Consider the following 26,094-nt stretch of genomic DNA (forward strand, 5'->3'; position numbering starts at 1 on the left):
AAGCTTCAGTAGAGAGATGGAAGCCATTAAAAATGACTATCCAGAAGGGAGGGAGATAAAAATCAAAATAGAAAGTTGGGTTTTTTGGTTGTTGTTTGTTTGCTGGTCATGGGGCTAGAACTCTGGGCCTGAGCACTGTCCCTGCACTCTTCAGCTCAAGGCAAGCACTCTACCCTGAGCCATAGCACCACTTCTGGTTTTCAAGTGGTTTATTGGAGATCAGAGTCTCATGGACTTTTCTGCCCGAACTAGCTTTGAACCGTGATCCTCAGATCTCAGCCTCCTGAGTAGCTAGGATTACAGGTGTGAGCCATAGGCGCCCAGCTAAAATAGAAAGTTTTGAAAATATTTTAGACAATGCAGAAGATATAATCTCTGGAATTGAAGATAGTCTAGACTTTATAGAGAAAGAACAGATTATTTAAAACAAATCTCAGAAATAAGATTTATCCCTTCAGGAGATCCAAGACACAATCAGAAAGCCTAATTTAAGGCTAATTGGGCATTGAGGAGGGCCTAGAGAAGGAAGCTAAAGGAAAAGGAAATATATTACAGAATCCTAGCAGAGAACTTCCGAAACAGCCAATAGGATAGGCCCATTCAGATACAAGAAGCCTTTGGAACTCCAAACAGACCAGACCAGACCAGAACATCCCTCCTTCCATACAGGATCAATAGAGACCAAGGAAATGAGATGTACAAAAGATCATGTTGAAAAACGAACTTTACAACTTTGATGGAGGGGGCGGTAGGAGATGGGAGGGCAGGGATGGTAAGGGGAAACAAAGGAGGAGGCAACAATACTTGATAAGAAATGTACTTATTACCTTGCTCATATAATTGTAACCCCTCTGTATGGTATTTTCACAATTAAAAAAAACTTATTAATACAAAAAAAGGTGTTAGAGAGTGAAGATCAATCACCTAAGGAGGAAAACCAGTAAGAACAACTACAGATTTCTCAGCAGAGACCATGAAAGCAAGAAGGCCTTGGAATGAAGTATGCCATATCCTAAAGACAAACCACTATCAACTAAGAATAGTGTACCCAGCTAAACTCTGTTTTATAACCAAGCAATAAATAAAAACCTTGCATTGCAAAGAAAAATTGAAACAATATATCGCCACCAAACCAGCATTACAAAAGGTATTTAAAGATATCCTACACATAGCAAACCAATAAGAACACAATATAGGCAGAAATGACCCCTAAACAGAGAATCAGATAATCACAGTAACAATTGAGGAGGCACAGCTCCTATGAAGATGGATAACATGCCAGGACCTATGAAATACCTCTCAATCCTAACTCTCAATATCAATGGACTTAACTCTCCAATTAAATGACATAGATGAACTAGTTGGATCAAAAAGCAAGATCCATCTATCTGCTGTCTTCAAGAGACATGCCTTGCTCACACAAGCTAACATATTCTGAAAGTGAAAGGCTGGAATAAAATCTATCCAGGAAATTGCCTCTGTAAGCAGGCTGGAATTGCAATCCTAATATCAGATAAAATAGACTTCAAATTAACATTAGTGAAAAGAGATAAAGAAGAACATTACATACTAATAAAGGAATATATACAGGAAAATATAACAATTCTAAATATCGATACACCAAATGCTGGAGCACTCAAACCCATCAAGCAAACACTACTAACCCCACAATAGATCCAAACATATTGATCACTGGTGATTTTAACCTACCTCTATTGCCTTTGGATAAATCAAATGGCAAAAACTCAACAGAGATATCTCAGAAATTAAAAAATTGCATAGACCAACTAGACTTAAGAAACATCTAACCCTAGCAGCATCAGAATATATATTCTCCTCAGCAACACATAGACCATTCTCCAAATTAGACAACATTTTAGTCACAAGGCAAATCTGTGCAAATTCAGAAATATTGAAATGATTCCCTGAATTTTCTCAGACCACATTGCAATAAAAGACATGATAGAAAATTCTGTAATCTGAACAACACATTTTTGAATCATCAGTGGGTCATTGAAGAGATCAGAAAGGAAATTCAAATATTCACGATATTTAACAATTACAAACATATAAAATGCCAGCTCCTCAGAGACACAGCAAAGACAATACTCAGAGGAAAATTTATAGCTCTGAGTTCCTACATCAACAACTTGGAAAAATCTCAAACCAACAATTTAATGATGAACCTTCAGCTCCTTGAAAATGAGCAACAAGTCAAACCTCAATCCAGTAGATGGAAACAAATAATTAGAATTCAATCAGACTTAAATAAATTAGAGTCCAAAAAATCCATAGCAAGGATGAACAAAACGAGTTGGTTCTTTGAAAAATTAACAAAATTGACAGGCCCTTAGCAAATCTGACCCCCCACCCTCCCAAAAGCGAGATAGAGAGAACACACCAAATAAATAAAATCAGAGATCAGAATGGGAACATCCCAACAGAAACAAGCAAGATTCGGAACATTATAAGGAAATACTTTGCAAACCTTAATGCTAACAAATTTGAGAATCAGGAAGAAATGGAAGAATTTTTAGCAAATATTAATATACCCAAAATAAACAAAGAAGATCTAAACCAACTAAATAGACACATACCTAGTATTTAAATAGAAATGGCAATAAAAGATCTCCTCCACTTTCTAACCCATTTTTTGCCAATCTTGTTGTGCTTATTCCTATTCATTCACTAATTAAAATTTATCAAATAACCTTTCTCTTCTGATTCCTTTAAAGACTTACCTAGATGTACAACTATAGGCCTTCTTAACTTCAGCCCACTTTAGTAGAACATATAAATATTCAGTTAAACTTTGGATATTTATCAAATAATTATTCTCATAAATTGAGGTATCCCAAAGTAATAATTGTTGAATTTCAAAATAAAGTCTTTCTTTTAATTTGTATATTTTATATTTGTATATTTCCTCCCTTGCTTTTATAAAGACAAATGGTGCATCTTTTTGTTTATAAACTATGTTTTCAATAATTGCAATTCAATAAAACCTTTAAAAGGTGAGGTAGTTTGGTACTTCATTTAATGAATACTCAATTAGAGATTTTCAATTATTTTGAACAAAATGTAACCAAAACTTAGAGGTCATATTAATAACAACAAAACCAACATGAAAGGCTTAAATTATCTGAAATCCCACTGATGACAAATGGTAGGGAGAAAAGGCAATTTTGTCTTACTGACACCTCTGGGTTTGTGTGTATGTTCATACATGTGTCTTTTGTGGTTTAATGTGAGCTTCATACAAAAATTGCATAGTTTAATTTTGTGTATATTTTAACATGTATAATTTCTCTTTTGAAGATGTAAAAGAGAGCTGGGTTCCAGTGTCTCATGTCTGTATCCTAGCTACTTAGGAGGCTAAGATCTGAGGATCATGGTTTGAAGCCAGCCCAGGCAGAAAAGTCCCTGAACTTTTATATCCAACAAACTACTAAAAAAAAACTGGAAGTTGAGCTGTGGCTCAAGTGGTAGAATACTACCCTTGAGCAAAGAAGCATAGGCCAGTGCCCAGGCCCTGAGTTCAAGTCTTAGAATCAGAACAAAAAATAAAGAAGATAGAAAACAATATGAATATAGAATATATAACAGAATATATAATACATTACATATAATATATAGAACATACAACATATATGTATGTATGTATATAGATATATATACATATATATATATATATATATATATATATATATTCAGATTTACAGTAAGGAAAGTTTGTCAAGAGCCCTCAGACTTTTGTCTATTGTCTATGCTCAGAATTCCTCACATGTATCTAATCTTTAGTTTTCTGTATTTACTATAGATACCAGAAACTACTGATCTGAGTGCTCAATATGTCTTAAAGGCAGACACATGGGCTATAACACAATTGACTGGTAAAATTAGTACAAACTACCAGCCAGGGTAATATCTGTGCATAGTTTTCTTACTATCATTTGTAAGAAAAGAAGTTAACTCCTATCTTTGAACACAACTTACTTTTGTTAGAGAGGACCACCTAAATGAAAGGAATGTATTTGGCTATATTGCAATTGGGAAGGACTGGGAAGAGAAAATAGAGTTATTACTGATTTTCTTTCATAGACATGTGTTTAAGATGCCCCCTTCCCTTGTCCTTGTTTATCTACCTTGACCCACACTGCCCATTTCACAACCTGTGCATGTAATATGAACTTGTAATTCATTGTTCTGTATCAAGACACAACATGATGCCAGTTTTTCATCACATGGAACATACATCATAGTCTCCATGAACTAAGCCCCTACTATGTATCCACTATTGAATTTTTACAATAAATCTGTGATATTATTTTCAGTTTATAAAAGGAGAAACCCAGGTCCAGTGCTGTGTGACCAATGATTAATGGAAGTAGCTTAGAGCCCACACCAACCTTCTTTCTATTGTACAATTAACTACATTCCTAAAAGGCACCCAAAACCAGCTCTGCCTGACATACTTATTCATTTATTCATTCAAAATGTTTATTGGATACCTTCTTATACTAGGTTTCATACAGGATGACTACATGACGATCCAATCTAGTAACTTTGAAACCTAAGTCCTTATTCTTGTTCTATTTATGACACAATAACAAAATAATGTGAATACAAAATTTCAGTGCAAGCCTAATTCATTGCAGCTCTGGCATACCACTGCCTCATATAGATGAACCCGTTGCCAGCAAAGGACCATTCTGAAAACACAGTCTTTTTTACCTAAGAGACTATCAACAACCCTGTGATGTATTACAGGATTTACCATAGTAAACACATATCACATAGAAGTGCATACAGGGCTAGCATTCAACAAAAACTTGGACTTGAATCTAAATCTGAGCATCTAGTCCTGTGGCAACTTCTTGCTACCTCTGAGGAATCTGGCTTGGAGTAGATAGAGTATGCACCCTTGCACAGGGTGACTGTCCTTGTACTTTCTGACTGCTTTGGCATTTTGCCACTAGCCAACTGTAGGAAGGAATGTTGTTGCTGTCTACCATCATACCAGAGGGAATAATCAGTCTCAGCTATTCTCTTACTCTAAACCAGCCAAAGTAATTGGCTTTAATTTTAATTTTTTTTAATGGCTTGGAATTAACAGTAGCAGCTGCTGCCACAGTGTGTGGGTGTCCTTCTCCAGAAGGCACTGGCAAAATAAAAAAAAAATCCCTACGTATAAAATAAACTGAAAAATAAACAATACAGTATAAAGGACAAAAGGTTAATTCAAGAAGCGAGCAGTATCCTTTTGTTATCTAAAACTTGGCAGGCAATATATAGCACTGTCTCTCTCCTCCCACCTCTAGTGCCCATTGGCCCCTGATAAGATGGTAATCTGATTAGACCCTAGGGTATAAAAATGTGTTGCCCATATCTGAGTACTCCTTCACTCACTTTTTCTCCCCCTCCCTGTGACTCACCATGAGATTAGCTGTGACAAAGTGTGGAGAGAGATAAGAACAGATATGGTAGTGACAGGAGCATTATTATCGTTATTTGGGGGAAGATAGGATTGGAATTAGGATTGGGCCCTGTTTGCCTAGGGAGGATAGATTAATAATATGGGCATCCATGCCAGACATCTAGCTGTGCCAGACACTGGAAAGGAAAAGGAAGGGGCCAACTGGCTCAAGCCAGGGAGAATGTCTTGATGGTTCCAACTGAACATAGACTAAAGGCCATGTGTTGGCTTATATGACAGATGAGAGATTCTGCTTCTCCTGCAAAGGGAAGAGGAATGAATTATGATTTCAATTTTAAATATACCTGGGAAAATGGATGCTAATATGCTGCCTGTCCCTGAATAAATTAAATGGAGTATTAAATGACTGTGTAACTGCAATTGTTACATGAATTTCAGGTGGTACACCCCTGCCTGACATATTGGGAAGATTATGTATTTGCTCGTCAGTATTGCACAATAAATAACACACCATTGGCATAAACTGGACACTTAGTATACATCACTTCCTTAGTATACATTACTTCCTTAGTATACATTACTTCCTTAGTATACATTACTTCCTTTGGGAGTTAGCTGAGCGACTTTGTGATGTTTTTGCTTGTGTACCTGGAGAAGACCAATTCTTTTTTATTTCCCTTTCTGCTAATTTGAGGAAATATAGTTGGAAATTGCTAAATACTAAATCTAGAGAAAACTCCTATTCCCAAGTATATTTTCTGCTCGATTAGAGAGGAAATGAGGGGTTCTATATTTCAGCATTCTAAAGAAAGCTAGAGAATGGACCCTGAACAGTGACTTCATCCAGGAGATAGGCCATTATGTTCAGTCTTGAGAGAACATACACCAGGGTTTGTAAGCTTCCTAGGTCTGTTACAGGACTAATTCCTTCCAGAGGTCTTCTGAGATATGGAGTTCATGTTTATTTTCAGAAATGTTCTTTATCATAATGTTCATCATGTTGTTCAATGACAGGAATAATCTTAGAGTATTGTTGTATAAGAGTTATTACAGTATAAAGTGCTTGGAATGGCCTGACAAAATGATTCTATATATACATATATATATATATATATATATATATATATATATACATATATATATAATAGTATCTTAGTAATTGTTAATATTGTTACATCACTTCTTTGTATTATCCCAGAGTGTCTGTGCTAAGTATCAGAAGCTGCCTCACATAACCTGACATCAAGGACAGGCTCTTTCTTTGGGAATCTCTTAAAGCTTTCATGTTGTATTGCCCTGTAGGACAACCCTCTCCCACTATCTGTGTTGAAGAGTCTCTAGTTCATACTAAACTAAAATCTGCCTTCTTATGATCCTCATTTTTCTTTTCTTTTTTCATATTTTATCTTTCCATTTTCATTCTTTATTTTACTTCTTTAATCAACAAGTACTATTAAACAAGACCTCTCTATGCAGCCCTAGTGGGGAAAAGAAGAAATAGATGGCATGGTTCTCATCTTCAAGAAGCCTATGTTCTTAAGCTTGCTAGACAGGCACTCGACCACAAAACCATGCCTCTAGCCCTGTTTTTTTTTTTGCTTGTTTGTTTTGTTTTAGTTTGGTTTTGCTATTTTTGAGTTTGGATCTTACATTCTGCAGAGGCATGATGATTCACCTGTAGTTATTTGAGATGACAGGGCATGCCACTGGATCTAGCTTCCTGCTGTTGAGATGAAATCACACAGACTTTTTTCTGGCCTGGCACCACGATCCTCCCAATCTCAGCTTCCTACATAGCTTAGGATGACAGGAATATAACACAGAAGTCAAAGCACAATCCTTCTGTTCTTTGTCTCCTAAGTATCTGTTGCTTGTTATTAGGAAGCAAACCAGGTGATAAAACACTTTTGTCTAAGTAGAGAAAGATTATATAACCTGAATAGTTAGGGAAGGCAGGAGAGAGGAAATATGTTAAAGATAGACATTTATGTATACGTTCTTTTATTCATTAATTAGTTCATTTAAAACATACTTAAACCTTTATTAACAATCAATCATATACACATCTATGAATAGGAGTTCTCAAAATACAAAACAAGAGTCAGTTCAAGTGGAGGGAAGATCAAATACACACAATGAAGGTGCTGTATACAATTGTGATTGGGAGTTTTGAGTTAGTTCACTGTGAATAAAGCTTAGGGTTCAAGAGGGAGAGATGGGTGCTGACACCTCCCTCTCAAGGAGATCATAGAAAGCCTTGTGAATCAAACTGAAATGTTAGGACAGAGTTGTCCAAAGGGGTTTTTCAGCAGCAATGTACTTCTGGTGAGAGCACTCTACAACCAGATCTTTCTGAAGTAGAAGATAATGAGAGTGAGTTGAGTGGCAAAAACAAAAGGACAGTGACAAGGTATCATGCTCTGAGCACAGACAGGAACCACACTGGCCTCCATCTAAAACAGGCCTTGCTGCTCACTAACCTAGCAGCCTTGAAAGGTTTTTACCTCTCTGAGCTTTGGTTTTCTTTTCTGTGTAGAAGGGGTGCTTATAATCCCAGGCTCATAAAGTTATTGTGAAGATTAAATCATAATGTGCATAAAATAACACAAGGACTCTGTAGTAGAGTTTGAAGTCCAGCACGGAGATCCCTCCCATGTTGTCTTTTTTGCCTAGAATTGTTTTGGCTATTCTAGGTCTTTTGTTGTTCCATATGAATTTTTGGACTGTTTTCTGAATTTCAGAAATGTATGTCATTGGGATTTTGATAGGAATTGCATTGAATTTGTATATTAATTTTGGCAGTATTGCCATTTTCACTATATAAAGGCTGCCTATCCAAGAGCATGGAAGATCTTTCCATTTCCTGGTGTCTTCTGTAGTTTCTTTTTTAAAGTTTTTATAGTTTTTGTTAAATAGTTCTTTTATATCTTTGGTGAGGTTAATTCCTAAATATTTTATTTGGGGGGGGGTTGTTATGAATGGGGTTGCTTCCTTTATTTCCCACTCTGCTTGTACATTGTCGGTGTACAGGAAGGCAACTGATTTTTGTGGGTTGATTTTGTATCCTGCTACTTTGCTGAAGTGGTTCATAATTTCTGAGAGTTTGGGGATGGAGTTTGGGAGATCATGAAGGTATAGTATCATGTCATCTGCAAAAAAGGATAGTTTAACTTCTTCCTTCCCTATGCGGATCCCTTTAATGTCTTTTTCTTGCCTTATTGCCCTGGCTAAGGGTTCTACTATGGAGCCATAATAACAAAGACAGCATGGTACTGGCACAAAAACAGACCCGAAGACCAATGGAGTATATTAGAAGACCCAGAAATAAAACCACAGCCAAAGGAGCCAAAGACATACAGTGGAAGAAACACAGCCTGTTCAACTACTGGTGCTGGCAACACTGGGAGGCCACATGCAGAAAACTTAAAGTGGACCCCAGCCTATCACCATGCACCAAACATCAACTCAAAATGGATTAAAGACCTTAACATCAAACCTGAATCTCTGAAACTACTGCAGGACAGAGTAGGTGAGACACTTGAATTTATAGGCACAGGCAGGAACTTCCTGAACAGAGTCCCAGGGTCACAACAAATTGGAGAGAGACTTGAGTTTCTGCACAACTAAAGCTATAGCAACCAAGCTAGAAAGACAACCAACTAACTGGGAAAAAATATTTACCAGCAATATATCAGACAAGGGGTTAATATCCAGTATATACAGGGAACTCAAGAAACTAATCCCTCCCAAACCTAACAAACCAATTACTAAATGAGCAAAGGAACTAAAGAGAGACTTCTCAGAAGAAGAGATAAAAATGGCAAAGAAACACATGAGGAAATGTTTACCACCCCTGGTTGTAAAGAAAATGCAAATAAAGACAACCCTGAGATACCACCTTACCCCAGTCAGAATGGCCCACATCCTAAAGTCAGCTAACGGCAAATGCTGGAGGGGATGCGGAGAAAGAAGAACCCTATTACACTGCTGGTGGGAATGTACACTTATACAACTACTTTGGAAAGCAGTCTGGAGGGTCCTCAGAAAGCTAAATATTGACCTCCCTTATGACCCAGCCATACCACTTCTAGGCATTTATCCTGAACAACAGGAACCAGTATACAAGGGCACATGCACCTCCATATTTATTGCAGTACTGTTCGCAATAGCAAGGATATGGAAACAACCCAGATGCCCCACCACAGATGAATGGATCCAAAAATTGTGGTATTTTTACACAATAGAATATTATGCAGCCATTAGAAAGGACAAAATAATGGCATTTTCAGGGAAATAGATGGAGCTAGAAGAAATCATGTTGAGTGAGGTAAGCCAAGAGCAAAGAGACAAAGACACATGGTCTCCCTGATAAGTGGATGTTAAATCCAAAACGTAATGTAATACAACAAAATTAACAAGGCTTAAGAAACAAAGGACTTCCACTCATCTGGTCAAATCACTAATAAATAACCCCATGCTGCTGATCATATACATGGTATATATGAGCACACTGGAGGGAAAACAGGAGGAGGACACAGAACTAGAGTGAATCAGGGAAAAACATACAACAGTGGGACCCATCAGCTGCACTGGACATTGATCAAAATGAACTAAGCAACTCAATGGCAGTGATGGGAGGGAGGGAATGAGTGGGAAAGAGGGAATAGCTGATGCTATGCAAAACAAAAGAAATGTACATATCACCAAATGTGGATGAAAGAACTGTATTGCAAAGCTCATAGAACTCATAAATGTTAGGACGACGATAGACAATTTGCCTGATGAAAGTTAGAATGTGTTTGTAACTTTAACTGAGCACCACTATCCAACAATACTGTGAAATTTGGGAAATTAGTTAATCACTTAATCACAATAAGGAATTTGAAAAAAAATAACAAAATGAGAATATGTGAAAAAATAAGAGAAAATTAAAAATGCATTCCAAAGGGAAAAGAGATATCTCCTCCCTAATCTCAGCCTCCTTTGCCTTTATTCTTTGCTTTATTTAAAAGCCCTGATGAGTTTGTCATACTAAACTCTTCTCAAATTGGTATGTTTGTATACTTAGATGGGTCTGGAAAATTTAAACCCAAGCAGCATCTCAACTTCCCTGAATGAATACCCAGGGCCTGTTACCTCCACTCCCTCTGCTAATCAGGTTAGGCATTCTGACCCACTCTGGAGAGCAGCTGGGACAGCTCCGGGCAATAGATGATTCTCCTGATAGAAGATAATCAAATTCAGTGAAGATACAGTCTCACAGAGTCAAACTGCTAAACTTGGCTATGAGAGAGAAAACAAGAGTGACTGGATTTAAAACATGGGCCCTGTGCAGATACACTGGTAAGTGAAGAGTTGAAAATAGCATCATAACCTAAGGGACCTTATGGCTTTAGGAATCACCTGTGTAGTAATGAATGCTGACTAGGGCTACTAGAGACTCATATTCAGATCTTTGAGTTATGCCCTTAGTGACTACCACAAACCAGATACACCAGGTAGGTGTTTTTCCTAAATACAAATCTGAACTAGTAAGAATAGGTTATTCTGCCAACTGCATTTTGGTATCTCTAAGCACATTGCAAATGCAGAGCAATGTATATTCTATCTCTTTTTCATAGTTCATCCTGTTACTTCTTCACTAATCTTGGTTTTTCACTACCTCATTTCTTCTCCAAACCTTTCCATTTTTCATGGTTAATCTTAGCCTTTTTGTCTACAATGTCCTTTACCAAACTATGCTTTATCTTAACCAAACTATGCTTGGTACATAATACTTAAATATTTGCTGAATATAAAAGCCAACTCAATAACCAACTGTCTTGGAAGTCATTACTTCCTCTGTTAGCCTCCCAGGAACTGCTCATTCTCTTATACTCCACATTTAGAAGAAACAAGGGAGAATGACTTTCCTCCTCACTTCCCATACACCTTGAAAACCATTATTTGTGTCCTTTTATCATTGGTAGGACAAGAATTTCAATATAGGACTGTTAGGATTGCGATCTAATTATAATGATGAATAGCTGAAGGGTTTGTAGCATAACTAGATTAGACTGTTGGCTTGGGAGTAGGACGGAGAAAGATAAGAGCCATTCTGCCTGGAAAAGCTTGAAGAGTTTGCAGAATGGATAAGTGTAAACAAGTTGTGGGACCTCTGACTGGAAGTTTTCCTTTCCTTGTGAATATATTGGTGTTCCCTTGCTAGAGAATGAGCATTCCTGGGTAACAAACTTGCCTGTCCAGCATATTTATATCAGTATTTCCTAAAGTATTTCTGTGGAAATGGAATGTTCTGTGGAAAAATAATAGTACTAATATAGAGTAATGTTGAATATTCCTTTCCCTTCTTTGATATTCACAAGGTGTTAAGTAGTTTATTTTTAAAAATGCTTAGTCTTGTAATACAAAAAAAAAGAAGAAAAAAGAAAACCCTGACTTTTCTTGGAAAAGTGGGCCTCATGTGTCAATGTTTCTCTATCATCACATTGTTTTCTCTCAAGAAAATTTTAGAGTCTGAAAGTATACAGACTTGTTGTTAATATTTTATTGAGTATTCCCCATTAGAAGATATACATTCCATGAAGACCAAGACTTTGTCTGTCATATTCATTATTGTACATCCAGAGTTTGTGTATTGCCTGGGCATATATGTATTTCAAATAAGGATAAACACATCTGTAAAATGAGTTCATTTTTGCTTAACTTCACATTTTCCAAACAATTGATAAAGAACAGGGGCTAAAGTTTTAACAAAATGTTGCCAAATTCAGGTCTGGTATTGGCTATGTGATGTACCATTCTCCTATGCTCATGACTCAGGGTTCTTTTTAAAAAATTGATTAGCATACATGAATTGTACAAGGGGGGCTCTCCCCTTGAAAATGTATGACATTTCTATACATGTAAATCATAATCATCTCCTGCCATCACTCTCTATATTCCACTCCCTCTTCTTAAAATACATTCAACAGGATTAATTGTTTTATTTTCATACTTGCTAATAAACTAGTTTGACCTGTTCATCCTCATTTGCCCTCTTTGTTAGTCTTCCCACACCTTCCCCCAACACACTACTGGCTAATCCTTCCATCCAAGACTGTTTTAATTTCTTTGTCATTCAGTTTTAAAATTGTATATTAATTGCACCAAATGGTTTCACTATGGTATTTCAGAGATGCATATTTTGGGTCTCAATCAGAATAACCCTGTTTGCATGCTTTTTGGGTTTATTTAGGTATTTAAACATTGCCTCCTTTATTTCATTGACAGTTCTTTGGGGTTTTGTGTGTGTGTGTGTGTGTGTGTGTGTGTGTGTGTGTGTGTGTGTGTGTGTGTGTGTTGAGTGTGTTGTTGGAACTTTAGCTTCACTATGACTTAAAGCCTCTATTGTAGAATTATTGGCTTTTGAAGAAAACTGTGCTGCCTTCTTTATTCGTAAATTTAGTGATTTTTTCCACTGGGATTCATGTATCTGGACCAATTTTGGATATAGATTTCAATCTGCTGTACCCTTTCCATTGGTGATTTCTTGCAAATTACTTGAGATTGGGTAATGCCTGGGTTGTAGTATCTTTTCTTGTTGCTAGAATGGAGGGATGCCATCTCAGCTGCCAAATAATGAATTTCAATCCTCAAGATTGAAATGTGGGAGTCTTTTGGAAGGGTGAGGAAGCTTAGCTGCAAAAGCTATTGCCATAGATAAACCACAACATGTTTTTCTGTTATCTTTAAGTTGTTGTGCAAAGGAGTTGCCATTTAACAAAGACAATCCCTGTAACAAGCTACAGGGATTCAGGTTTATACCTTGTGTGGACTTTTTCAACAGCTAGAGTTTGGGGTCCATAAGTAGGTTCTGTCAATTTTACCTTGTATTACAGTTTTTGATTTCTGTCCCTCAGTTGGAGGAGCCAGAGACCAGCTCTGGACTCCTTGATGCTTTTCTGCTGAGGACCTAGTTTTTCTGCGGTTTTCTGCCTCCCCATCACCTCTTTCATGATTTTCAGCTTCCTTCTTCTCTTTCTCTCTTTAAATCTAGTATCTTTTATGATACAAGACTGTGCTCATTCACAGAGTGAAAATGGCAAGTGCTTCTAATCTGCCAGCTTGCCGTTCTTCCCTCCTGCTTACTTTTAGGCAGGATCTTGCTAGGTTTTCTAGGCTCACACTCATGAGAGGTTCTTGCTGTTAGAAGTTTTTCTTCTAGGCATTTGTACATTTTGTTAGCTTTAAGGTCTGAACTGCTATCTCTTAAACTCATATTTATTTTTCAGGCAAAGGCTGCCACCTAAAAATGTGTACTACTACCGCTGTCCAGACCATCGGAAGAACTATGTGATGTCCTTTGCATTCTGTTTTGACCGAGAAGAAGATATTTACCAATTTGCTTACTGCTACCCGTATACGTACACTCGCTTCCAGCATTACCTTGACAGCCTCCAAAAGAGAAACATGGACTATTTCTTTCGGGAGCAGCTGGGCCAGAGCGTGGTAAGCCTAGCACCTTGGTTTGGGTGCCCATTTAGAAACAGGCAACCTTGAGATAGAGATTTATCAATTAGTTTTTTTTATACAATGCAAATAATATATATTAGTACTTTGAAGATTAGTGTATTGGAACTTTTAATACTTTAACTCTTTTAAGTAATAATAGAAATCAAGAATAATTATCTAAGTAATAATTTAATGATTTAAAAATATGTTGTCTTACCAGGTGATTTATTGCACTGTTTACCAAAATAATCCAGGATAATCTCTCATCTCAAGATTTCTAACTTTATCATACTTAGAAAGTATCTTTGTTATATAAAGCAAAATATTCATGAGTTATGGGATTTAGGACTGGGGCATTATTTTCCCTAAAATATCTTGTCTTCCTCTTTCTTCTTCCTGACCAAACCAGAATAAGAAGTTATTATATCGTATTTATGAAAACGTTCTCATTTAATTAAAATAATGTTCTTTTTGTCAGCAATACTTTGGTTGATAATAAAGAATAAGCAGGTGATCATTTGATTTTACATTTTAGTCTCTAAGTAGTATGCATTTTTGTACCCCTAAGTAGGAATACTGAAAGTCTTAAGTAAATGTACTGGTAGAAATATCAGAATTACTATCCAATGGGCTTCTGGTATGTATGGTATAAGAATGAGCTTTGCTTGGTAACTGTGAATTCCACATAGAAATGCATCCTACTTCTAGATAACTAGGAAACAGTCAAAAGTAAAGAGAGAGAAAAAGAAAGAAAGCATATCTATTCCTCAGATTCCTAGAGCCAAAGTTGGTCATGATATTTTTATATTTTGAGGTAAGCTGTATATTAAGATCCCACAAAATATATTTGCTTTATTCTTACCTTCCTATCAGTTCTTCTGGTACATGCCATTTATATCTGGTATCTATACTTTGAACTTAAAGTATGGACTCTAGGTGCATCAGTCAACATACTAGCAGGAAACAATAGGCTCAGATTTGGATAATTCAAAGAGGAAGGTTTAATAAATAGGCTGTTTACAAGGTACAGGCAGTATGCACAATATATAATGGAGTTTCCTAGAGCCAATAACAGGTTACAGGATATGAAGGAAGGAACAGTTACCAGAGCTCAAGCATAGAATTATTTGATGGGCCACTGGGATAGAACTGTTATTTTTAGTTTAAAATATAGGTAATCTGAATGGCCTCACAGAAAAATATAACCATGTATTGCTTAACCATAAGGATATATTCTAAGAAATGCCACCTTTTCTTATTGTGTGAATATCTGAAGTATTTTTATAGAAACTAAAATGACTTTCACAGCCCTAGGTGACATATGTGGTCTGTCATTGACCAAAATGTTAGGTATACAATACACATAGTCCTTTTCTTAACTTTCACTGATCTCCCATGAAGGCTAACCCAGCCAAAAGTCAGGTGACAAGAGAACCCATTAGTATACCCTATACACTACATCCTCTCAGAGCAAAGCAAAGAGTGGAGAAGGATAGTAGGTGAAAATGGGGCAAAATAGAACATACTAGATGTACTTAGACCAATCAACAATATGTTACCAGAGACTATCAGATTAAGATGGATTGTTAAAGAAATTCTGAGATGAATTTTTGATAGATAGCTGAATTGTTATGATTTAAGAGAATGAAAAGTTAAACACTCATGATGTATAAGAATATGATCTGAATATTTCACTCTGGTTTTTACCCAAATTGCCTCCTAGAATTATGTCAGACAGAATGTAAGTGTACATTGACTGGTCTAATTAATAAAAGAATGGTATGTCTGGTGGTGGTGTAAAGGGCTGAGAGCAGCAGAAAGCCAATAAGAGTAATGATAAAATAAGTTAAGCTTCCTATAATAGACAATCAAACTAACCATTAAAATAACAAAACAGAAACTCCTTTCTTTTCTATATAAAAGTTTGAGTGTAAACAAGGCAGAGGAAATACTGTGGCTCTGTTCCTGGAAGGCCTCTAGGCATCAGATTTATTCATTTTTCTTCTCTGTTGTCTTTGGGAAGTGATCTTCTGTCTTTTGATCCAATGTGGAATTCTATTATTAAATCCATGTTCTAGGCATCCAGATGAAGGAAGTGGAGAAGAAGAGAAGGAAGCAGTTATATGACACTCTCATTTAATAGAACTCCTATCTACATTTAAGTAAATTAATATTAAGAAATGACAACTTTAGCCGGGCGCTGGTGGCTCACGCCTGTAATCCTAGCTACTCAGGAGGCTGAGATCTGAGGATCGCGGTTCAAAGCCAGCCCGGGCAGGAGAGACCATGAGACTCCTATCTCCAATAAACCACCAGAAAACCGGAAGTGGCGCTGTAGCTCAAGTGGTAGAGCACTTGCCTTGAGCTGAAGAGCTGAGAGACAGTGCCCAGGTCCAGAGTTCAAGCCCCATGACCGACAAAAAAAAAAAAAAAGAAATGACAACTTTACTTCTGAGTGACCATCTCTTCACCTGACAATTGGTAGTCCTGTATATATGGATGAGATTTGATATTGACGGGTAGCTGAAATCTGTGCCACAGGAAAACTAAATTATTTTTCCATCTCTAACATGAAACTACTTGTATGACCTTGAATTTCATGTCCCCATTTTGGGGACCTTTCACGTATAAAATGAGAAAATTTGACTTCTATATTCTCTTAAAATGACTTGTTACAGAGTTTCTCAGTTAAACTTTTAGTTTTAAACTTTTAGTTTAAAAACTTTTAGTTAACACTTTTCAAGAGGCACTGTAGGGCTATATAACAAGTTAATGTAAGCCCTAATGTATTTCTAAAACTAAATATCTTTTATACCAGAGGAAGATATGTGCAAGTAGTTATAGTATTTTAAAAGTATATAATTAAAGACATTATGAATTGTTTAAAGAGTTAAAGTTCAGCATAAACATCATTGAGAAGATGAGCTGTCTTGAAAGTTAAGTAGGAATACTAAAGATAGAGTTGGGGATGAGGCAGTCCAGAAGACAAGAATGACCAAGGTTGTTGCACAGTAGAGGTTGATGAGAAGTCTGGATTTATTGATATAAGTATTTTATTTTGTGGAGTACTGGGAGATGTGGTTAGGTAGAAAGACTGGAGTCAAACTCGTAGAAAGACTTGACTGTCATATTGACTATATTCTTTGTTCAAACATTATAGAGACTATGATACTTATCACATTCAGTTTTTTGAGTAGGAAGAATTGTCCCAGAGTGTAAATCATGTAATACTAAAATGATAAATTCACAGGCCAGTGACACTGGTTCATGTCTATAATCCTAGCTACTCAGAATCATAAGATATGAGGATCATGTTTGAAGTCAGTCTGGGCAGGAAAAAAATCTGTGAGATTCTTATCTACAAGTAAGCACCCTCCTTTAAAAAAAAGAATGGAAGTGTAGCTGTGGAAGCTACCCCTTGAGCAACAAGTTCAGGGATAGCACCCAGGCTCTGAGTTCAAGCCCTAAGATAAGTGCACATTATTGGTTTTATCAGGGCCAATTTTTAAACCACTACCTTCTGATACCATATCCTTTCCTTCTGATGGCACACTTAGGCCCAATTAGATTTTTTTTATAAAGAAATTCTTCTTATCCAAAGCAGACTTTTAAAGAAGTCAATTTAATACATCCACATAATGTACCTAAGCCAGATGAAATAAATTGGGGTTGATTTAAACCCTTTCTTTTGGGTCCCAAAGCAGACACCAAAGACTTTTTAGTTTTTCTTGAATATAGGAAAATTCTTGGTTACCAGGATGTTTGATATAGGTTGTGTTTGAAGGCACCATTATAATTAATTAATCCTTATTCCAATTTGAAAGGATGATGATTACAAGTGAAAATGCTAAATATGCCAGCATGAAGATCTGAGACAGTGAGTGGGAAACAAGATTTTGAATTTTTAGTGATTGATTGATGAATCACCATTGTCAGAGCTGGCACTAGTACTTGTCATGTCTTCCCAACTGGTATTTGATTTTGTTACTTCTCTGTAGCCCCCTTCTGACTCCACCAAACAAAGTCACTAAACATGCATTAAAACCATGATCTGACACTCAAGAAAAAGACAGAATGGGAAAGACATTTTTGATGTTACTATTTTATTAGCTTCATTTAGGTATAGTTTACATATCATAAAATTTACCCATTGGAAGAGTACATTTATCAGAATTTTAGCAAAATTAGAGTTATGGAACTAGCCACAGTCCAGGTTTAGAACATTTCTTTCACTGCAGAATCACTTGATAATCCTTTTGACACCATAAAATTTCTACTTCTGCTTATTTCCTATCAATGGAACTATATAATATGTACTCATCTTTTGCATCTTACCTCTGTAACTTGGCATTATATTTTGAAGTTCATCTGTGTTGTAACATTTTATATATTGCTATTTCATTTTATTTTGAATAGTAAATGAATAGCCTCCACTGGGAGGCTATATCATATTTTGCTTATCTATCTCCTGTTTGTGTCTACTTTGATTTTGGTATTGTCTTACATGCTACTACAATCACTCATGTACCTATCTTGGAGTGCACATAAAATTAGGCATTTGGGGGGGAATAGAAGTCTGAAAATGGAATAATTTAGTCATATAGTAAATTTATGCTCAACTTAGTTTTAGTTTGCCATTTTGCATTTTTTATTGTTGTTGTAAAGGTGATATACAGAAGGATTACAGTTACATAAGTCAGGTGATGAGTACATTTCTTTTAGAATGGTGTTATCCTTTCTCTTGCTTTCTCCCAGTTTTTCCCTCCCACCTCCCCAAGTTGTATAGTTAATTTTCAGCACAGTGTCTAGTGAGTATCACTGCTGCATTTTTCACACTTTGTTCTACCATTTCTGTGCTTCCCCCTTATGTTCCCCCAAACAGATAAACTCAATGAGATATACAAGACACTATGTTGAAAATGAACTTTACAACTTTGGCAGGAGGTGGAGGGGCAGTTGTGAAGGTTGGAAGGAAGGGATGGTAGGGGAAAAACAAAGGAGGAGGCAACAATGCTCCATAAGAAATGTACTCATTACCTTGCTCATGTAATGATAACCCCTCTGTACAGTATTTTTACAATAAAAAACAAAAAAAGAAAAGGATACAGAAAACAAAAATAGAAGCAAAAGAAGAAAAAACAAACCAAAAAAGCCCCCAAACCTCTTGTTTCCATTTCTTGGAGTTCATTTCAATAAACATTATATGATCATATGCACATAGCTATTGAGCCTTTGTAATCATCTCCTAAGAATATTCTCCTTTGGTCTCACTGTGTGAATGTCTAGACTCTTGTATCATTTATCATGTCCAAGTATATTATTTTGTCTTTTACCATCCAGTGTATTTTCTTGTAGATTTATAGGCACATTCTAGTTATGACAAATGAGGGAAACTATGCAATCTATGTTTCTTTGGGGCTAGCTTACTTCACAATATAACTTTTTCCAAGTCTTTCCATTTGTTTATGAATGGTACAATATCATTCTTTCTGATGGAAGAGTAGCATTGCGTTGTGTATACATATTTTCTTGATCCATTCATTATCAACAGTGTAGGATAATTGTAGATTATTGCCAAAACTTGGAATTATCAATATTTTTATTATACCTAGTTTATATTATCAGATATCATTGTGGTTTTACTATGTATTGCCTTAATGATGAATTATATTGGTTATCTTGTAAATGTAACATTCAGGAATCATTATAAATTGAAAAAGGCAATTTCCATTAACTTATATATCTTTATTCTTTTTGTAAGGATGGGAATCTAATTCAAGGGACTCTACTCTCATGTTATGACAGCTTCCCAAGAGTCAAAACCTCCTAAAAGTATCATACTGGGAATTAGAATATTAAAATGTGATTCAGGGACTGTACATTGAGTCCATGGCATGCCCAACCCATTGAAGAAGCCAGTGCCTAACCCAAGATCACAATTTACTCCTACATTTTCCTCTGAGAGTTTTGTACTGTTGGCTCTTACATTGAGGTTTATGATCCATTTTGAGTTCATTTGATGTGTGTACTGTTAGGAAAGCTTTCATCTTATACATGTCCCTGAACTGTTTTGTGAAATCATGATTCTTTTCATTTTATTGTCTTGGCAACCTTGTCAAAAATCAATTTACTATAAATATAGAATTTTATTTCTAGGCTTTTAATTATAATTCACTGACTTATATATCTATTTTTCTTCATTGTACTTCTTTAATAAATTGTGAAACAAAGAAATGTGATCTTTCTAAATTTACCATTATTTTTCCAACTTTTTATTATTATCTTTAAGTAATTATACTGAGGAGTTTCCATTTAACAAAGCAGCTTACTAATACATCTTGGTCATTAAAACCCCTTTCAAAATTTTCAACCCTCCCTCCCGTTTGCTACCCCTATTTCACTCTTTTCAATTTTGTAGGATATAAATTGGATACTTGACTGCTTTTTAAGATTGTATGCTATGATCAGCCCCAAACAAGAATTTTAGGATTATTTTACCAATTTTTACAAATAAATTAGCTGAGATTTTGATAGCATTGAATCTCTAGATCCACTTTAGACTATTGACACATTCATAAGTCTTTCCAAGGAATGTACAACAAGCTTGAAAAATTAAGTTCCAGAAGAACCAATGACCCAATTAATACAAAGATGAACTCTACATACAGTTCTTGAAAGAAGTACAAATGGCTAGTAGACATGTAAAGATATATCCAACTCTTGCCATAAAGAAAATGCAGATAAAAATGACACCGAGAGTTCATCTCAGCTGTTAGACTTTTTTTAAATTAAAGATATGGGGGTAAAAGGAACCCTGTACACTGTTGGTATGAATGGAAATTAGTGCAGCCACTGTGGAAATTGGTATGGTGGTTCCTAAAAATATCTCATACTAGAACTACCATATGATCCAATACTACTTTTGAGCATTTATCTGAAGAAATGAAAGTCAGAATACAATAGAGGCACTTGTGCCTCCATGTTTGTGGTAGTACTATTCATAATAGCCAAGGCATATAATCAGCTGAATGGATTAAAAAAATACATTATATATACAAAGAAGAATGAAATTGTGACAGGAAATACATGGGATTGAACATCAACATTGAGGACACTGAGATCATTGTGTTAAGTGAAACAAACCAGATTCAGATGAACAACAGCTGAATGTTTTCTCTCATATGTAGATGACAGTGAGAGAGGGAGAGAGAGAGAGAGAGAAAGAGAGAAAGAGAGCAAGATATATATATATATATATACATATATATATATATATATATATAGAGAGAGAGAGAGAGAGAGAGAGAGAGAGAGAGAAATCCTAATAATATAATTGTAATTGTAGGACTGTTGAGAAGATAAGAAGGGGAGAGAGGGAAAGAGGATGATGACAGTGAATAATATTGAAGTATATTGTGTGTATGTGAGCTTGTTGCACATTCTGGTTATTAATTCCTTGGAAAGACTTATGACTGTGAAAGAGGGAGCCATAGAGGCTGTTAATCTGATCGAAGTACAATATGTGTATGTATAAAATAATGTGTTAAAACCCCTTTATACAATTAATATATGTTAATAAATTTAAAAAACATTAAATATTTTAATGCATGACTATAGAATCATTCTCCATTTAAGATATTCTTTTATCTTTCAATGCTATTTAGATTTCTTCACACATAGCTTGCAGTTATTGTGTTAAATTATTTTTCTGACATTTGTTTTATTTCAAAAAAGCTGCTACAAACTTTTAAATGTAGATTCAAAGGAACAGAGAGAAATGATTTGTTTAGAAAATTTAACATTTAACCAAAAACATCTTGAGAATGTCATTGCATTTTCACGTAGATATGCTTTGCTTTATCTTGTTTTTCTTTTTGTGTATTTTTTATTATAAAGGTTATGTATAAAAGTTTTACAGTTACATAATCCAGATAAGGGGTACAAATCTTTTTGAACAATGTCACCCCTTCCCAAGACTCTCTCCCAAGTTCTTCCCTTCCATTTCTACACACAAGTTGCATAGTTTATTTTCGAAGCTTGAAGTTATTTTGTTAAAGAAACTCTTACTTATTGTATTCTTTTGATATTACTGTAAATAAAATTGTTTTCTTGATTTGTTTTTGTATTAGAATACAAATTGAGCTTTTATTTTGAACTTGCATTCTTCAGCCTTGCTGAACTCACTTCTTCATTACAGTAACTTTTTGGGGATTTTCTTGCATTTTCCATATATGAAATCATTTTTTTTCTGTAAATAGAGATTTTTTATCTCCTTTTATTTCACGCTTCCATATCTTTTCTCTCCAATTGCCTAGATTACTAGAAATAGTCCAGTTAAATTTTAAATGTACCTGGCAAGGACAGATTCCATTGTCTTAAAGATAACACCCAGTCTTTCACCATTAAATGTGATGTTAGCTTTTGATTTTGAGGAAGTTATCTTCAACTCTCACTTTGTTGGCTATTCTTAATCATGAAAGGATGTTAGAATCTATAAAATGATTGTTTTAACTACATATTGGGAAGATAAGTGGTTTCTGTAAATTGTTTTATTAAAATGACTTCCATTCATTAGCTAAATCCCACTTAGAAATGGTATATCTTTTCTTTTATATGTTGCTGAATCGTCTATTTATGCTTTGCTGAGGATTTTTGAGTCCACATTCATAAGGGATATTGATATGTAATATTCTTTTCTTGTCATATGTTTGTCTGGTTTGGTACCAAGCTAGTTCTGGCCTCATTGAATGTTGTTTACACTGTTTTCCTTCAGCACTTTGAATATGTCATCTGAGTGTCTGCAGCCCTCTGTTTTTTCTGATGATAATCAGCTGGTATGCAAAGAGCTGGTACATAGTAGATACTTCAAAAATTTAAAAATTAGTGGTAGTAATATACCTCACTAGTTTCTATTTCTCAGAATAACACTGACAAACATCTTAAATAAATTTATTTTCATATCTGGGCTTGCTGTTGTTACCAAAAGGAGTAAGTTCACATGTTATCAGGAAGAAAAGTGGACTAGAGAGGCTGAGAGGCATCCTAAAACTTAACTAAAGCGTGGAAACGCATTTCTTATTGTTACTAGCTAAAGCTAGGATTGTAGCAGTCCTAGATGGGAATTCCCCTATTAACCAGAAAGGACCTCAAGAGGAGCATCTGAATTTTATTCTTCTTTCTGCCTGCAGAGACATAACATTACTACTAGATGCATTGTAGGTTTTCAAGAAATACTTGTCAAATAGATATGGGGAAACTTCTAAGAATATTCAGATTCCTTCTTTGCAATCCCAAACAGTTATCATTTCGGAAAATAGAGTATAGATTTTTTACTATAGTCCTTTGGTTTTGATTAATTTATTAAATGCTGGACTAAATTTTTCTAATTTTTTTTTTTGGTCAGTCGTGGGGCTTGAACTCTGGGCCTGGGTACTGTTCCTGAGCTCTTCAGCTCAAGGCTAGCTCTACCACTTGAGCCACAGCGCCACTTCCGGTTTTCTATTGGTTTATTGGAGACAAGAGTTCCGCGGACTTTCTTGCCCAGGCTGGCTTTGAACCATCATCCCCAGATCTCAGACTCCTGAGTAGGCATGAGCCACCGGTGCCAGGCTACATTTTTCTAAATTATTTAACTTCATGCCCTAATATTACTTGATTTCAGTAGCTTATTAAATGGGCATTAAAAAACAATTGTTTTGTTTATAAGAAAATAGAGGTTTCCAGTATCTCCCGACATTAAAGTAGATAATATACGCAGTCATTTGAATCAGCCTCCTTCTCTTCATGCGATGTATTCATGCATATTTAAAAGTGTTCTAACTTTATCTAAGTAGGTCAGAAGACCATTACCCAATCGATAGTATTTGTCCAAGGTTCCATTTCATAGGGGTGAAAGGGAAACAAATGACTGGGAGTTTTTATCTTCTTCCATTCATGATTCCTGGATTACAATGAGTTGAAATCATTGAAATTTAGACACAGAAAGAATCTGAAAGATTCGTTTCCTAACAATTTTCCTTTACATGTTTTTCTTTAAAAAAGCTAAAAGACTTAGGGTAGAAGAGGTATGTAGACCTTAGAAATTATGACCTTGGCATTTAGGGAGTCTGATACTCTACATTGCAATGAAGAGAGGCCACATTAGTCATGTTATCAACCATTAGTTGAGACTGCTATGAAAAGACCCATAATCTCTGGAGACTTAAAGGCTGAGGCTAGGATGCTAGAATGATTGAGTTCTTCTGTTCTTCTGTTAAAAGTCCATCTTTGGTTTGCAGCTGCAGATTTATTTTTATTTTTATTTGCAGATTTCTTATTTTATTCTCACATGACAGAAAGAGACTTCTGATGTTTTCATCCTAAGAACAATAAACCCATTCATTAGGGCTCCACCCTATGGACATAAATACCTTCCAAAGCCTCTACCTCCAAATATTATGTTAAGGATTTTGGTAGGAGTGGGAGTGAGCATTCAGACTATAGCACACTGTGAGCCAGACTGCTTTTGCTATACCTCATGTAATCATTTTATTTTCATAATTAGCTGTATGCTGCTATTATTATCTTGAACAGATGATGAAACTAGAACTTAGGTTAACTAACTTGCTCAGGTTCACATACCTAGTTAGTAATAGAAACAGAAATTGTACTCAGATCTGCCTGACATCTATTTGTTCTTCATTTTGCTTGAGTCCCTCCATTGAATGAATACCTTGTATTGACATGGCTCAGGACCCAGTCTGCTTCCATCTTTGCTGTGACTAGGCTTCTATCCATAGTCCTGGGCTTTTAGCCACTAGCCTATGAGGAAGATAATTCAGTTGACCTGGCTTCCTTCTATCATTTTTGCCCCAAAGTCATAGATATTCTATTCTGTTATTCTTTGGATGAATAATCAGAGAATAGAGCAGCAGAGGAAGTTAAAAGCAGAAGTGAGACAGCTATTCATGATCTCTTGGAATTAGTTCTTTTAAATTGTGTGTGTGTGTGTGTGTGTGTGTGAGAGAGAGAGAGAGAGAGAGAGAGAGAGAGAGAGAGAGAGAGAGAGAGAGAGAGAGAGAGAATATGCACACATGTGCATGCATGCTGGTCCTGGGCTTGAACTCAGGTCCTAGATTCTGTCCTTGATTTTTGTGCAAGCCTAGTCCTCTACCACTTGAGCCATGGATCCACTTTTGGAGCTGTGAGATAAGAGATAAAAGAGTCTCATTGACTTTCCTACCTGGGTTAGCTTCAGACTACTATCCTCAGTTTTCAGCCTTCTTAGTTGCTAGGATTATAGGTATGCACTACCAGTGTCCAGCTATAGTTACTTCTTGATTTGAGCTTCTGTTTTTCCTCAGTTATCTATAATTTTATCTGGCTGCCCTTTGCTCCAACCTATACTTGCTTAGGCCTAAGAGGCCTCTCTCCTCCCAAAAGCAATCTCTGTGTTATCAGAGGGCCTGGTATATTCAGGAAAGATAGGTGTGTTTCTAGTGCCAAAATCTTCCTCGGTGCTGAAACCTCCAATATCTTAGGACCTCTTCCTTCCCAGCTCTGTTCCACCCAAGAATAATCCTTTCTGGTTATTTCTCTCAAAAACCATAAAGCCCAGCATGGACAAGAGGTGAACACCTGTCAAGAATACAAAAGAGATGGCAAATATGGGATGCAGAGTATGGCTGAGGTTACTCAGTTACAAGCCTGAGGTAATTCTGTGGCAGGTGTCACCATTTACTTTGAAGACTCAAAATTGCTATGCTCAATACAAAATCATTTCTATTAGTGCTATTAATTATGTATGGCAGCAATAGCTAAAATAATAACAATGGCATTCTCTATGTGGGGAGGTTTTGGAGTCAGATTGTTTTCATTCTCAGCTTTACTACTAAATTATTACCAATTAAGCAAATTACATGATATTACTTAGCCTGTTTTTTTATCCGTACCTTGGGAAAAATAACCCTGACTTTTTTTTAGTATTAACATAAACAAAAAGAAGCATTTATTGAACAGTTACATATACCTATACCATACTTGATGCTAGCTAATTTGCTACTGTAAAATGCCATAATCTTTCAAGGTTGACTCTATTACTTTTAAACATAAAGAAGTAAGCCACTGACTTATGACTGAAATCCTACCTACTTAGGAGGCTGAGATCTAGTGGCAGTTCAAAGTTA

At 35.8% G+C, this 26,094-nt stretch overlaps 1 protein-coding gene across 5 annotated transcripts in view; it reads left to right on the forward strand.

Annotated features, from left to right (window-relative positions):
- The window catches only part of Bend5 (BEN domain containing 5), an 845,928-nt gene that overhangs the window by 559,241 nt on the left and 260,593 nt on the right, over positions 1 to 26,094 (forward strand). For 4 of the 5 annotated variants that reach the window (XM_069987272.1, XM_069987274.1, XM_069987271.1 and 1 more), the window contains one exon: positions 13,711 to 13,927. In XM_069987272.1, coding sequence (XP_069843373.1) covers positions 13,711 to 13,927 — 217 coding nt within the window. Of the gene's footprint in view, positions 1 to 10,728; positions 10,781 to 13,710; positions 13,928 to 26,094 lie in introns of those variants that run through there. The other variant, XM_069987275.1, reaches the window with a different exon arrangement.

This window comes from Dipodomys merriami, unplaced genomic scaffold (assembly GCF_024711535.1).
Source record: "Dipodomys merriami isolate MVZ:Mamm:240054 unplaced genomic scaffold, mDipMer1.0.p SCAF_34, whole genome shotgun sequence".
In the NCBI taxonomy this organism is placed as follows: Eukaryota; Metazoa; Chordata; class Mammalia; order Rodentia; family Heteromyidae; genus Dipodomys; species Dipodomys merriami.